This window comes from Oncorhynchus mykiss, chromosome 15 (assembly GCF_057628025.1).
Source record: "Oncorhynchus mykiss isolate SJ-2025 chromosome 15, ASM5762802v1, whole genome shotgun sequence".
NCBI classification, from domain to species: Eukaryota; Metazoa; Chordata; class Actinopteri; order Salmoniformes; family Salmonidae; genus Oncorhynchus; species Oncorhynchus mykiss.
This window is the reverse complement of record NC_143036.1, coordinates 56,785,001-56,800,000: the sequence shown is the minus strand read 5'-3', so window position 1 is coordinate 56,800,000 and position 15,000 is coordinate 56,785,001. Positions and strand designations below refer to the sequence as shown.

At 45.4% G+C, this 15,000-nt stretch overlaps 1 protein-coding gene across 15 annotated transcripts in view; it reads right to left on the bottom strand.

Annotated features, from left to right (window-relative positions):
• The window catches only part of sox5 (SRY-box transcription factor 5), a 115,978-nt gene that overhangs the window by 56,518 nt on the left and 44,460 nt on the right, over nucleotides 1-15,000 (bottom strand). Inside the window, 2 exon segments of one of the 15 annotated variants that reach the window (NM_001164068.1) lie at nucleotides 2,524-2,529; nucleotides 2,531-2,611. The exons of 13 other annotated variants lie outside the window; for them this stretch is intronic. In NM_001164068.1, coding sequence (NP_001157540.1) covers nucleotides 2,524-2,529; nucleotides 2,531-2,611 — 87 coding nt within the window. 15 annotated transcript variants of the gene reach the window in all.

The following is a 15,000-nucleotide window of genomic DNA, read 5'->3' as shown; positions in this document are numbered from 1 at the left end:
TTAGGATTCTCATCCATTAGGTTATCATTGCTTGGTAATGCACTGCATTAGGTTATTATTGCTTGGTAATACACAGCATTAGGTTATTATTGCTTGGTAATGCACTGCATTAGGTTATTATTGCTTGGTAATGCACAGCATTAGGTCATTATTGCTTGGTAATACACAGCATTAGGTTATTATTGCTTGGTAATGCACAGCATTAGGTCATTATTGCTTGGTAATGCACTGCATTAGGTTATTATTGCTTGGTAATGCACAGCATTAGGTTCTTCTACTTTTGGTAATGCACTGCATTAGGTTATTATTGCTTGGTAATGCACAGCATTAGGTTATCATTGCTTGGTAATGCACTGCATTAGGTCATTATTGCTTGGTAATGCACTGCATTAGGTCATTATTGCTTGGTGATGCACTGCATTAGGTCATTATTGCTTGGTAATGCACTGCATTAGTTTATTATTGCTTTGTAATGCACAGCATTAGGTTATCATTGCTTGGTAATGCACAGCATTAGGTCATTATTGCTTGGTAATGCACTGCATTAGGTTATTATTGCTTGGTAATACACAGCATTAGGTCATCATTGCTTGGTAATGCACTGCATTAGGTTATTATTGCTTGGTAATGCACAGCATTAGGTTATTATTGCTTGGTAATGCACTGCATTAGGTTATTATTGCTTGGTAATGCACAGCATTAGGTTATTATTGCTTGGTAATGCACTGCATTAGGTTATTATTGCTTGGTAATACACAGCATTAGGTTATTATTGCTTGGTAATGCACAGCATTAGGTCATTATTGCTTGGTAATGCACAGCATTAGGTTATTATTGCTTGGTGATGCAAAGCATTAGGTTATTATTGCTTGGTAATGCACAGCATTAGTTTATTATTGCTTTGTAATGCACAGCATAGGTTATCATTGCTTGGTAATGCACTGCATTAGGTCATTATTGCTTGGTAATGCACTGCATAGGTCATTATTGCTTGGTGATGCACTGCATTAGGTCATTATTGCTTGGTAATGCGCAGCATTAGGTTATTATTGCTTGGTAATGCACTGCATGAAGCCAACTCTCTGGCTCTGATCTCAGTCAGTCCTGTTTAGGACCTGCCTTTTCAAATTCACTTTGTTCAGGAGAAAGCTCCCCACACACACACTCTCTCTCTCTCTCCTCACACACACACACACACACACACACACACACACACACACACACACACACACACACACACACACACACACACACACACACACACACACACTCCTGATGTTCCTCTCCAGCTGCTTGTCTCATCTGAGCGAGGCGGGATGCTCACAGAAATGTCATGTCAGCGGGGGGCACAGGGAGGGACTGATGAATGAAGCTCCATCCTAGTGCTAAGAGTGGAGACCAGGACAGCTTTGATTACATATTTCTTTACTTCCTAATGAAGCACAATTACCACTGGATCTCATGTCTGTGCCCTAGAGTGAAATGAAATGAATCCTCCCTTTCTTTTTAGGGCGTACATAACAGGGGGTAGAGAGAAAGAGAATATAGACAGAACGAGAGTGAGAGAAAAGGAATGAGAGATAGAGAGAAAGGGAGAGGGAGAGAGAAAGGGAGAGGGGGAGAGAGAGAGAGAGAGAGAGAGAGAGAGAGTGAGAGCGAGAGAAAAGGAATGAGAGGTAGAGAGAAAGGGAGGGGAGAGAGAGAAAGGGAGAGGGGAGAGAGAGAGAGAGAGAGAGCGAGAGCGAGAGACGGAGCGAGAGAGAGAGAGAAAGGAATGAGAGGTAGAGAGAAAGGGAGAGGGAGAGAGAGAAAGGGAGAAGGGGAGAGAGAGAGAGAGAGAGAGAGAGAGAGAGAGAGAGAGAGAGAGAGAGAGAGAGAGAGAGAGAGAGAGAGAGCGAGAGTGAGAGAAAACAAGGAGAGAAAGAGTTATGAGAGAGTTTACGCTCCATGTTTCTCCGTATCTGTAGGGGTAAATGTATGATTACCGCGGTAACATGTGTAAGAGCTACAGACGAGATATGTCATTAACAGTGTTACATGTACGATAAGCTGCCCTGAGAGTTATTCACACTGTCGTTAACCATCAAAGTGAAAGCTCTACTCTCATGGAGGGGTGAGGAAGTGAGTTGCCTTTTGCTGCCTGCTTTGAGTTTGGTGTGACATTGACAGTTAACATGTGTTCAGAATCTCAATCAGTAATCTAGGTATCAAGAAAAGAAATGGCCTGAGTGACAGACAGATATGCATGTAACCGTTCATGTCTTCTGTGATCACTGCACCTCGGGGGACAGTAGAGGCCTGTCAAAGTAATTTTGCCAAAGGGACACTTGTCAGTAAAAAACACTAAAAGGCCTATTTCCCACATACTGTATCTCAATATTTTCAAGGAATTGAAGAACAAGAGTTAGGAACACAATTGGGGGGACATTTTCAATCATACATTGGACCATCAATGGCTCCCAGGCCACGAGTTGAATACCCCTACTCTAGACAGACAGACAGTGTGACTGTACTGTTGTTTACCTTTGATTTTCTCCAAAATGTCCTGATCCCATGGCCAACAGCTTGTCCTTCCAGTCCTTTGACAACAGCCTCTCAATGCTGGGGGCTTCTGATGGAGGGAGGGATGGGTGGAGGGAGGGGATGGAGGAGGGTAGGGAGGGAGAGAGGAGCGAGGGAGAGATTCAGCTGGATGGCCAACATCACAATAAAGCTCATTTAAAGTCCATTTACTGTAATAAAGACAGCAGCAGTGTCTCTCTAATAGCAGCACCAGCAGGAGAGAAAGAAAGAGAGAGAGAAAGAGAGAGAGAGAAAGAGACAGAGAGAGAGAAAGAGAGAGAGAAAGAGACAGAGAGAGAGAAAGAGACAGAGAGAGGACGAGAGAAAGAGAGAGAGAGAAAGAGACAGAGAGAGAGAGAGAGAAAGAGAGAGAGAGAAAACAAGAGAATGACAGACAGAGAGGGACAGAGGGAGGGAGGGAGAGAGAGAGCAGCATTTTCCTCACCTGCTGTTAGGAAATCATAGCCCTGTGGGCCATGGAGCAAAGAGGCCCTTAATGCACCTCCACAATGGCCACATTAGACCAGCGCTTTGTTTCCACTACATATCCACACCGCACACTGTGAACACACACACACACTACACACGCCTGACCACCGCGCTACACTAATTACCAACCTGCCAAAGACCACAATTACAACCACACAAAAACACACAATCACACACACAAACACAATGACAAACACGCACACACACCTGTCACACACACCCCTCACACACACACACACACACACACACACACACACACACACACACACACATATATATATAACCTCAGAGAGAGGGAGGGAGAGAGAGGCAGAGAGAGAGAGAAAGAGAGAGAAGGGAAGAGAAGAGGGATAGAAAGAGGGAAAGAGAGAGAGAGAGGAGGTAACCGAGGGATTGTGAGAGAGGTGAAAACACTGGGTGTTTCTGTAGGAGTGAGCCATCTGCACTAGTAATTCACTGTAGAGCTGAGGACAGGGTAGAAACCCTGTCACACACACACACACACACACACACACACACACACACACACACACACACACACACACACACACACACACACACACACACACACACACACACACAGGCACTAATCTGCTGATGGCAAGCTAAAAGTTATTTTCCCCTTTAGGATTATACCTCCAGCATAATTCTTGAAAAAGTCCTAATGGTTTTGGAAGCCAACCCACAGACATTTATAACAGCAGTTGAAGGAGTCCTGGCAGTGGTTTGAGTGGCAGCTCACCACAGCTCTCTATCCTGACTGAGGAGATCAAAACAAGCTTAGTATCTTAACTAGACATAACAGTATGTAGACTTCCTGCTGAGGTTTACAATATCACTCACAGACCACTGGCGGAACTGTGTTTGAACACTCCATGCCTCACTCTCACACACTGTAGCGTCCTCAAACTATTTTCCTCTCTCTCCTTCTCTTCTCTCTCAAAATCTCCATCACTCACTGTCTTTCTGTCCATCTTTCTTTCTGGCTGTATTTGTGTGAGTCTAAGATTGTGAGTGAAGGCCATGGACAATATGTGTGTGTGATTCTCTGTGTTGAGGCCTTGGAGGCCTGAGTCAGGTGCCCATTTTCCTCCTGCATGTCCCTGTACCACAATGTCATTGGTACAGGCTAGAGGTACAGGCCCATGAGTGTGTGTGTCTGTCTATGTGCAACTACAGTAACTTACTCCCTGCATATCCAAAGCAAAGAGAAGTGAAACGCACACACACACACACACACACACACACACACACACACACAAACACACACTCACTCAAACCATCTCAGATGGTCCAGGGTGGCTCAATTAGTCTCCTTGCAGCCAAGACAATCAACATGAACCTGCTTTCACTGATACACACTACACTACACACAACACCACTCTAGTTGGACACACTACCACACACACACGCACATAGCATGCAGGCACAGACATATGCAGGAAGCAGGCAAGCAGGCAAAACCTCATACTTGAGTATGAGCCCACTAATGAGGGAGAAGATGGGGGAAAGTGGGTGTGGGCAAGCCCACTAATGAGGGAGAAGACAGGGGAAAGAGGGTGTGGGCAAGCCCACTAATGAGGGAGAAGATGGGGGAAAGAGGGTGTGGGCAAGCCCACTAATGAGGGAGAAGACGGGGGGAAAGAGGGTGTGGGCAAGCCCACTAATGAGGGAGAAGATGGGGGAAAGAGGGTGTGGGCAAGCCCACTAATGAGGGAGAAGACGGGGGGAAAGAGGGTCTCGGTTTCCTTGCTGCAGTATAGATGTGTACACTCCTTTTGTCATCCCTCCTGTTTTTCTCTTCTGACAGCTGTCTCGCCATCACCCCAACAGGTGCTATCAGCCCCCAGCGCTCTCTCTCCTTCTCTCTCCTTCTTCCCATTCACTCTCGCCCCCCTCCCCCGCTCTCAACAATGACAGAGGCTTTTAAGCCAAAGAGCTTTGACAAGTGAGAGGGAACAACAAATGGCAGTCCCTCTCTCTCTCTCTCTCTCTCTCTCCACTGTGCACTCTAATAGTTATTATTTGTATTTATTAACAGGGCTACAGCCATCTGCCCTTGTGACAGCCAGGCCACTTTAACTATTAATAAAAACGGGGGAAAATACACCCTTTTCTCTGCAGCAAACGGCAGGGGAGGAAATAGGAGAGAAGGGGGGGATGAGTGGAGAGAGCGAAAGAGGGGGAGAGGAGAAGGGAGGAATATAAGAAGAGAAGAGGAAAAGAGAGGAGAGAAAAGAAAAGAAGAGAGGATGTTTCTCTAGGCTGGCAGGAAGACTCAGAGGGCCGTTGTCTCTTGCCAGAGTGGAGGAGTGTTACAGAGGATGTGATCGATGTAATGAAACACGGCCAAATGAGTTAATGCCTCCTGATTACACTTCTCCTCAATCCCACACACACACAATTGGTTTAGACAATCGATCATAATGGCATCAATATATGACTTGGATGACTTCAAACTAAACAAACTGAACAATTACTTATTGTAGGGTGAAGCTGCACAGACATAGCTGGATGAGAAGGTTTAGATTGCCTGGGAAAACTGTGTGATGGGAGTGAGTTGTGTCAGACAGGATGCTCAAAAGACAGACTCTCTCTCTCGATACAGTACCACCCCCCCCCCCTCCCTCTGTTCTATTATTAGGAGGTGGAACAGGAATATTGTGTGTTCTGAGTGAAATATGATTTCAGTGTCAGTACTTAGAAACCCTGTATCCCTGTCTTAATGTTTCTGTCTCAATCCCCCATGACAGTCAGGGAAAACAGAGGGGAAATACACTGATAATAATAGTGGAATCATTAAATTATTGTTTTAGTTCATTGGCTCAAACGAGAGTCAAGCTGCTGCCGTGTAACAGAGCCAACACACTCCACCTGCCCTGGAGGGGGATGAGGGAGGGAGAGGGGGAGAGGGGGAGAGAGGGGTTGGAGAAGGGGAGGGAGAGAAGAGGACAGAGATATGCTTCCTCCTCTCTCTCTCTCTCTCTCTCTCTCTCTCTCTCTCTCTCTGTCTCTCAAACAAGAATACCATCCAGTTCGCCCCGTCCAACTCCAAAAACAATGCAATCCATCTTCTCTCCCTCTACCTCTGTCTCTCTTGCTCTCGCGCATTCTACCTTTCACTCAGACGCTTTCCCCTGACTCACCCAAACAGCCAGCTCTATTTTTCACTCAGACGCTTTGCCCTGACTCACCCAAACAGCCAAGCTATCTTTTCCTATTATCTTCATCTGGCCAAGGCAGCAGATGTTTGGTTACGAGAAAGGGGGTGGGGGATGTAGGAGAGAGGGAGGGAGGGGAGAGAGAGGGAGAGAGGGAGAGGAGGGGAGAGAGAGGGAGAGAGGGAGAGAGGGAGAGAGAGAGCGCGAGGGAGAGAGAAAGGGAAAAGTGAACGAGAGTGCGGGAAGGTAAAAGAAGAGAGCGGGAACAAGCCAGGGCCTCAGTGGACAACAAAGGGGTCTCTGTCCCTGCGCCAGCCACAGCCGGGGTGGGGAGGGCTCACAGGAAAGGCCCTGGCTCCGGCCCGGCCTGCCTAAACAGGCTCCACATTGACTCCTCTTGGCAGCAGGGAGCTGAGGCTCTGGCCACCACCACAGAGCAGGGGTCAGGATTGAATAACCAATTATACAAGCACCGACAGAGTTTATCTACGCTTTGCAAACAGCCCAAACACTAACATTTTGAGGTGGAGGAGAAAGAGGAGGAAGGGAGGGATGGAAGGAGTGGAGGGAGGGGAGGTTGGTTCGGCACCCAAATGTAATTCGTCTACTGCGTAGACTCTGTACATTCACACACACTTATACACACACACCACAACGCAGTGCAGGGCAGTGCTCCATTGGTGTGCCGCAGTGCGAGAGCTTGGAGGTGATCCATAGTGATACAGGGCTTATGGGAGAGCCTTAGCACTGGTATTACCTACACTAGTAAATGGAGACAGGACACACACACACACACACCTCGGTGTAATGTAGACAGGACACACACACACACACCTCAGTATAATGGAGTAACCATTCTGTTAAAAATCTTATGTATTAAATAAATGACTTCAAGTTTTCCTTTCTGCTCAGTTGACAAACATGAAACAATTCATTGATGTGATGAACTACTATAACAAACTGAATATTGAATAAAGATCATGTGTCAAATAATAAAAAGCATCACTAGGCCTGTACTTCCAACCCAAATGTGATTTGATGTAAAACAGTTCGATCTTCCCTCCCGGTGGAAGAAGCCACAACACACATGTCATTATTATGATATATTTGATGGTCAATTCATGTCGTTGTTGTGGTGTGTCCTGAGGTCCAGGGCATTCTGATATTCTTTCTGAAGTTCAATCGTTCCAGTGCCACGGTGCTCAGTGCTGCTGCCAAATGTACGGAGGAAGAGCGCCCCGCTAACAGAACAACACCACCGTAGGTTGAGTAGGATCAGTGAGGGAGAGAGGGAAGATGGAGAGAGTGACGGAGAGAGAGAGAGAAGATGGAGAGAGTGATGGAGAGAGAGAGAAGATGGAGAGAGAGAGAGAGAGAGAGGGAAGATGGAGAGTGGAGAGAGGGAAGATGGAGAGAGTGATGGAGAGAGAGAAGATGGAGTGAGTGATGGAGAGAGAGAGGGAACATGGAGAGAGTGATGGAGAGAGGGAAGATGGAGAGAGAGAGAGAGAGAGAGAGGGAAGATGGAGAGAGTGATGGAGAGAGAGAAGATGGAGAGAGTGATGAGAGAGAGAGGGAAGATGGAGAGAGTGATGGAGAGAGGGAAGATGGAGAGAGAGAGAGAGAGAGAGGGAAGATGGAGAGAGTGATGGAGAGAGAGAAGATGGAGAGAGTGATGAGAGAGAGAGGGAAGATGGAGAGAGTGATGGAGAGAGGGAAGATGGAGAGAGTGATGGAGAGAGAGAGAGAGAGAAGATGAGGAGAGAGTGATGAGAGAGAGAAAGATAGGAGAGAGTGATGAGAGAGAGAGAAGATGGAGAGAGTGATGGAGAGAGAGAGAAGATGGAGAGAGTGATGGAGAGAGAGAGAGAAGATGGAGAGAGTGATGGAGAGAAGATGGAGAGAGTGATGGAGAGAGAGAAGATGGAGAGAGTGATGGAAGGAGAGAGATGGAGGGTGAGACGGAGAGAGAGAGAGATTGGGAGAGAGTGGATGGAGAGAGAGAGAGAAGATGGAGAGAGTGATGGAGAGAGAGAGAAGATGGAGAAAGTGATGGAGAGAGAGAGAGAAGATGGAGAGAGTGATGGAGAGAGAAGATGGAGAGAGTGATGGAGAGAGAGAAGATGGAGAGAGTGATGGAGAGAGAGAAGATGGAGAGAGTGATGGAGAGAGAGAGAGAAGATGGAGAGAGTGATAGGAGAGAGAGAGAGAAGATGGAGAGAGTGATGGAGAGAGAGAAGATGGAGAGAGTGATGAGAGAGAGAAGATGGAGAGAGTGATGGAGAGAGAGAGAAGATGGAGAGAGTGATGGAGAGAGAGAGAAGATGGAGAAAGTGATGGAGAGAGAGAGAGAAGATGGAGAGAGTGATGGAGAGAGAGAGAAGATGGAGAGAGTGATGGAGAGAGAGAGAGAAGATGGAGAGAGTGATGGAGAGAGAGAGAAGATGGAGAGAGTGATGGAGAGAGAGAGAGAAGATGGAGAGAGTGATGGAGAGAGATAAGATGAAGAGAGTGATGGAGAGAGAGAGAGAAGATGGAGAGAGTGATGGAGAGAGAGAAAGTGAGAGAGTGATGGAGAGAGAGAAGATGGAGAGAGTGATAGAAGAGAGAGAAGATGGAGAGAGTGATGGAGAGAGAGAAGATGGAGAGAGTGATGGAGAGAGAGAGAAGATGGAGAGAGTGATGGAGAGAGAGAAGATGGAGAGAGTGATGGAGAGAGAGAAGATGGAGAGAGTGATGGAGAGAGAGAGAAGATGGAGAGAGTGATGGAGAGAGAGAGACAAGATGGAGAGAGTGATGGAGAGAGAGAGAAGATGGAGAGAGTGATGAGAGAGAGAAGATGGAGAGAGTGATGGAGAGAGAGAGAGAAGATGGAGAGAGTGATGGAGAGAGAGAAGATGGAGAGAGTGATGGAGAGAAAGAGAAGATGGAGAGAGTGATGGAGAGAGAGAAGATGGAGAGAGTGATGGAGAGAGAGAGAGAAGATGGAGAGAGTGATGGAGAGAGAGAGAGAAGATGGAGAGAGTGATGGAGAGAGAGAAGATGGAGAGAGTGATGGAGAGAGAGAAGATGGAGAGAGTGATGGAGAGAGAAGATGGAGAGAGTGATGGAGAGAGAGAGAATATGGAGAGAGTGATGGAGATAGAGAGAGCGAGATGGAGAGAGTGATGGAGAGAGAGAGAGAGAGAGAGAAGGAGAGAGAGAGAGAGAGAGGATGGAGAGAGTGATGGAGAGAGAGAGAAGATGGAGAGAGTGATGGAGAGAGAGAGAGAGAGAGAGAGAGAGAGAGAGAAGATGGAGAGAGTGATGGAGAGAGAGAGAAGATAGAGAGTGATGAATATCTTATAGATTTATTTATTTTCCCTTGTCTACTTTAGCTATTTGTACATTGTTACAACACTGTATATACAGTATATATATAATATGACATTTGTAATGTCTTTACTGTTTTGAAACGTCTGTATGTGTGATGTTCACAAACAAAGTGATGGAGAGAGAGAGAGAAGATGGAGAGAGTGATGGAGAGAGAGAGAAGATGGAGAGAGTGATGGAGAGAGAGAGAGAGAAGATGGAGAGAGTGATGGAGAGAGAGAAGATGGAGAGAGTGATGGAGAGAGAGAAGATGGAGAGAGTGATGGAGAGAGATAAGATGAAGAGAGTGATGGAGAGAGAGAGAGAAGATGGAGAGAGTGATGGAGAGAGAGAGAAGATGGAGAGAGTGATAGAGGAGAGAGAGAAGATGGAGAGAGTGATGGAGAGAGAGAGAAGATGGAGAGAGTGATGGAGAGAGAAGATGGAGAGAGTGATGGAGAGAGAGGAAGATGGAGAGAGTGATGGAGAGAGAGAAGATGGAGAGAGTGATGGAGAGAGAGAAGATGGAGAGAGTGATGGAGAGAGAGAGAAGATGGAGAGAGTGATGGAGAGAGAGACAAGATGGAGAGAGTGATGGAGAGAGAGAGAAGATGGAGAGAGTGATGAGAGAGAGAAGATGGAGAGAGTGATGGAGAGAGAGAAGATGGAGAGAGTGATGGAGAGAGAGAAGATGGAGAGAGTGGATGGAAGGAAGTGAGAGAGTGATGGAGAGAGAGAGAAGATGAGAGAGTGATGGAGAGAGAGAGAGAGAAGATGGAGAGAGTGATGGAGAGAGAGAGAGAAGATGGAGAGAGTGATGGAGAGAGAGAAGATGGAGAGAGTGATGGAGGAGGATGGAGAGAGTGATGGAGAGAGAGAAGATGGAGAGAGTGATGGAGAGAGAGAATATGGAGAGAGTGATGGAGATAGAGAGAGGGCGAGAGATGAGAGAGTGATGGAGAGAGAGAGAGAGAGAGAGAGAAGGAGAGAGAGAGAGAGAGGATGGAGAGAGTGATGGAGAGAGAGAAGATGGAGAGAGTGATGGAGAGAGAGAGAGAGAGAGAGAGAGAGAGAGAGAGAGAGAAGATGGAGAGAGTGATGGAGAGAGAGAAGATGAGAGAGTGATGGAGATTTATTTATAGATTTATTTATTTTCCCTTGTCTACTTTAGCTATTTGTACATTGTTACAACACTGTATATACAGTATATATATAATATGACATTTGTAATGTCTTTACTGTTTTGAATAGTCTGTATGTGTGATGTTCACAAACACAAACACACCCCACAGAGCCCCAGGACAGCAGCACAATTAGACCCAACCAAATCCTGAGAAAACAAAAAGATACTTGACACATTGGAAAGAATTTTTAAAAAAACAGAGCAAACTAGAATGCTATTTGGCCCTAAACAGAGAGTACACAGTGACAGAATACCTGACCACTGTGACTGACCCAAACTTAAGGAAATCTTTGACTATGTACAGACTCAGTGAGCATAGCCTTACTATGAGAAATGCCGCCGTAGGCAGACATGGCTCTTAAGAGGAGACAGGCTATGTGCTCACTGCCCACAAAATGAGGTGGAAACTGAGCTGCACTTCCTAACCTCCTGCCCAATGTATGACCATATTAGAGAGACATATTTCCCTCAGATAACACAGATCCACAAAGAATTCTTAAAACAAATCCAATTTTGATAAACTCCCATATATGTACTGGGTGAAATCCCACAGTGTGCCATCACATCAGCAAGATTTGTGACCTGTACCCAACAGAAAAGGGACACCATTGTAAATACAACCCATATTTATGTTTCTTTATTTTCCTTGTGTACTTTAACCATTTGTACATTGTTACAACACTGTATATATATATATATATATATATATATAATATGACATTTATAATGTCTTTATTTGTTTGAAACTTCTGTATGTGTAATGTTTACTGTAAATTTGTATTGTTTATTTCACTTTTGTATATTATCTACCTCACTTGCTTGGGCAATGTTAACACATGTTTTCCATGCCAATAAAGCCCCTTGAATTGAATTGAAATGAGAGAGAGCGAGAGAGAGAGAGAGAGAGAGATAAGATGGAGCGTGATGGAGAGAGAGAAGATGGAGAGAGTGATGAGAGAGGTTTGTATCAAAAAAGCTTTTGTCAAAACAGCATCTCTTCCACCTACGCAAGGTTAGGCACTAAAAGTACCAATTATGTGTGTTGTTAGGAAAAGCTGCCTGCGCTTGGCAACAGTTGCAGTGGGTACTGTGTCAACAATTTTCCCCGCACGCTCCCTTTTCTCCCACCGAACGAATGAAAGGGAGAGAGAGAGAGAGAGAGAGAGAGAGAGAGAGAGAGAGAGAGAGAGAGAGAGAGAGAGAGAGAGAGAGAGAGAGAGAGAGAAAGAAATACGGCAACAGAGTCCCAAGTACCTCAGTCAGTGAGTCTAGAGTAAGTTGATGCAGATGACGGTCCAACTGTTTTCATTAATAACCCCTAGACACCAAGACAGTCAGCAGGGGAACTGCAGGATACCGACAGGAAAACACACACTACTGTAGCAAATGCGTTCCAGCTCAACATCAACGGTGAGAGGAAGCAGACAGGAACTTCAGGAATCAGACCAATACATGTCCAAATTGTTTTGTTTTGTTTCTCTCTCTCTTTCGCTCTCTCTCTCTCTCTCTCTCTCTCTCTATCCCTCTCTCTCTCTCTCTCTCTCTCTCTCTCTCTCTCTCTCTCCTCCTAGGGCACAGTGTCTGTTCTGTTATCATGGTGTGTGACTCGGTGTGTCTTACAGGAGAACCAATCACAACACACCCCACAGGGACATATGGCCCAATAATCACAAAGGCGTTCACGAACAGCACACAAAACACTTTTTGGGCTCGAAACCGAGAGCTCTAGAGATATAATTACCTGTCAAAACACCTTCGACTGCTGAGAGTGTGTACTTGAAATACTGCTAGAGAAGTCCACACTACCAAGTAATAAACTAGAGATGTTTTATTACATTTCTTACTATGACATTTCTATTAATTCTTTTTTCAAAATAGTAGATTTATATTAGAAAAATATATATTATAGTATCAGAGATTATAGCAACTACAATATCCAAATCGTCCTGGACTGAATATTTATGGTGCAAAAACAGAATGAATGTAACATTTAATTGGATAGACATATGCACATTATTGAGATATATCTACAGTCAACAATTTTATGAAATTGAAAATCTATTTATCTAAAATATTATTTTGTCCTTCATTTCTTCTCTGCATGCTTTGGTAACAGATGGTGTTGTCGGTGCTTATGCCAATTTGATTGAACCAAAAACTCAGCCAAATTTACACGGGCACAAATCTCACAGCGCCAAATTCATCCTGGCAGATTGAAATAACTGCGTAGAGGGCATGACATTGGGGTAGAAAGGGCGGGACTAAATTGTAATGACATTTGTAAAAGTTGGCAAAACAACAAAAAGGGAAAACTTACTGTCCCATTTGGGATTTATTTTCACAAGTAGAAAAGTCTGAGTTTAGCTTAATTGCGACATGTTTTTCAGGAGACAAACATCTCTCTCTCTCTCTCTCACTCTCCTCTCACACACTCCCTTGTTTCCCCTACGTGCCTCATTGGCGACAGGTAGCCTGGCGGCAGGTAGCCTCATAGTTAGAGCGTTGGACTAATAACCGAAAGGTAGCAAGATCAAATCCCCGAGCTGACAAGGTAAAAATCTGTCGCTCTGCCCCTGAACAAGGCAGTTAACCCACTGTTCCTAGGCCGCCATTGAAATGAAGAATTTGTTCTTAATTGACTTGCCTACTTAAATAAAATAATACCATCAGTGATTACCATCAGTGATCAGTGATTAACATCCTGGTATTTGAATTCATTGGAGGATAATTCAGCTGCTCCCTGATAGGCCGCGTTAGAGGACCTTATTAAGACAGTTAGGGGAATTATGTATTTATATCTACATACAGTTTATAACTTGAGGTTGCAATGTGTCTAACAAACCATCCAAGGCAGACGCATGAATATTGTCAGCAATATTATACATCATGTGTTCCATATTTTGAATAGATAGACAGTTGGGTTTTATAATGAAATGTAACAAAATGTCCTGTTAGATGACACTCCAGCTATAAAGAAGACCTCTTAACTGACACCACAGCCAAGAAGGGTTAAAAACCAGCGGCAGGACGCCACTCTTTTCATGCACACACATCACTCTTGTGAAAAGCCTTCAGTTTAAGTAGGCCAATAAACACACACACACACACACACACACACACACACACACACACACACACACACACACACACACACACACACACACACACACACACACCCCTACTGTAATGGAAGATGACATTTCCAATCTGTCTCGTGCCAATAGCCTCTCTTCACTTCTCCTGTCTCCCTCCACTCATCCCTCGCTCCTGTTCTCCGACCCAAGACTGACTGGCTGCCCCGGGGCCACCGCCCATCACTTCTTTATGACATCACTCTAACGTGACAACAGAGGAACACAATGTGTTTGAGAGCAGGGGACCGGGCTGATGCATTAAGCCACAGAGAATAGGACAGACACGTGTTCACTGACACACAGGGAGCATAAAGTCATAAAACACACACAAAAACACTTGAGCACACACACTCACAATAGCAATTGCTCTGTGTCAACGTGTCAGTCTGTCACTGCGAGCCTAGCTGTTAAAAAGCGAGACAGACATACAGACCTGGCTGCTTCACTGAACTGCGGTGTTTTTACATCCTGTCTGTGTCTGATGTCTGGATACTGTTATTACTAATGCTATCATCCACGCTCACCTGCGTTCGCCATATGACTGACACTCACCATACTTAATAATTTGTTTGGTATTCAACGATGTCTCTTTTCATTTGACATTTGATGGTGTCGCACACATAGACATACCATGCATCAACACACACCCTCTCAATCTCTCTCTCTTTCTCTCCACCCCCCACCCCGCCCCTCTCCTCCCTCTCTCATTGTGCGGTGCTCTGCAGTCTGCGTCTCTGGCTGTTTCATCCCTGTGCGAGAGCGTTTTGAAATACTTAAGAATAGTCCTTATTGTCCGACTGCGCCACTCTATGTCACGGAGGGCCATGTGAGAGCCATTATGCCATTGTGAACAGAATGTTCGGGGAGTCCTAGTGTGTCCTGCAGGGAGAAATGGTCACTGATGACTGTCAGCTTATTGTTCACATACATGTGCATCTGAACCCCCCCCACCCTCTCTCTCTCTCTCTCTCTCTCTCTCGCTCTCTCTCTCTCTCCCTTTCTCTCTCTCTCCCTCTCTTTCCCCTCTCTCTCGCCCCCCCCTCTCTCTCTCTCTCTCTCTCTCTCTCTCGCTCGCTCTCTCTCTCTCTCTCTCTCTCCCCTTTCTCTCTCTCTCGCTCTC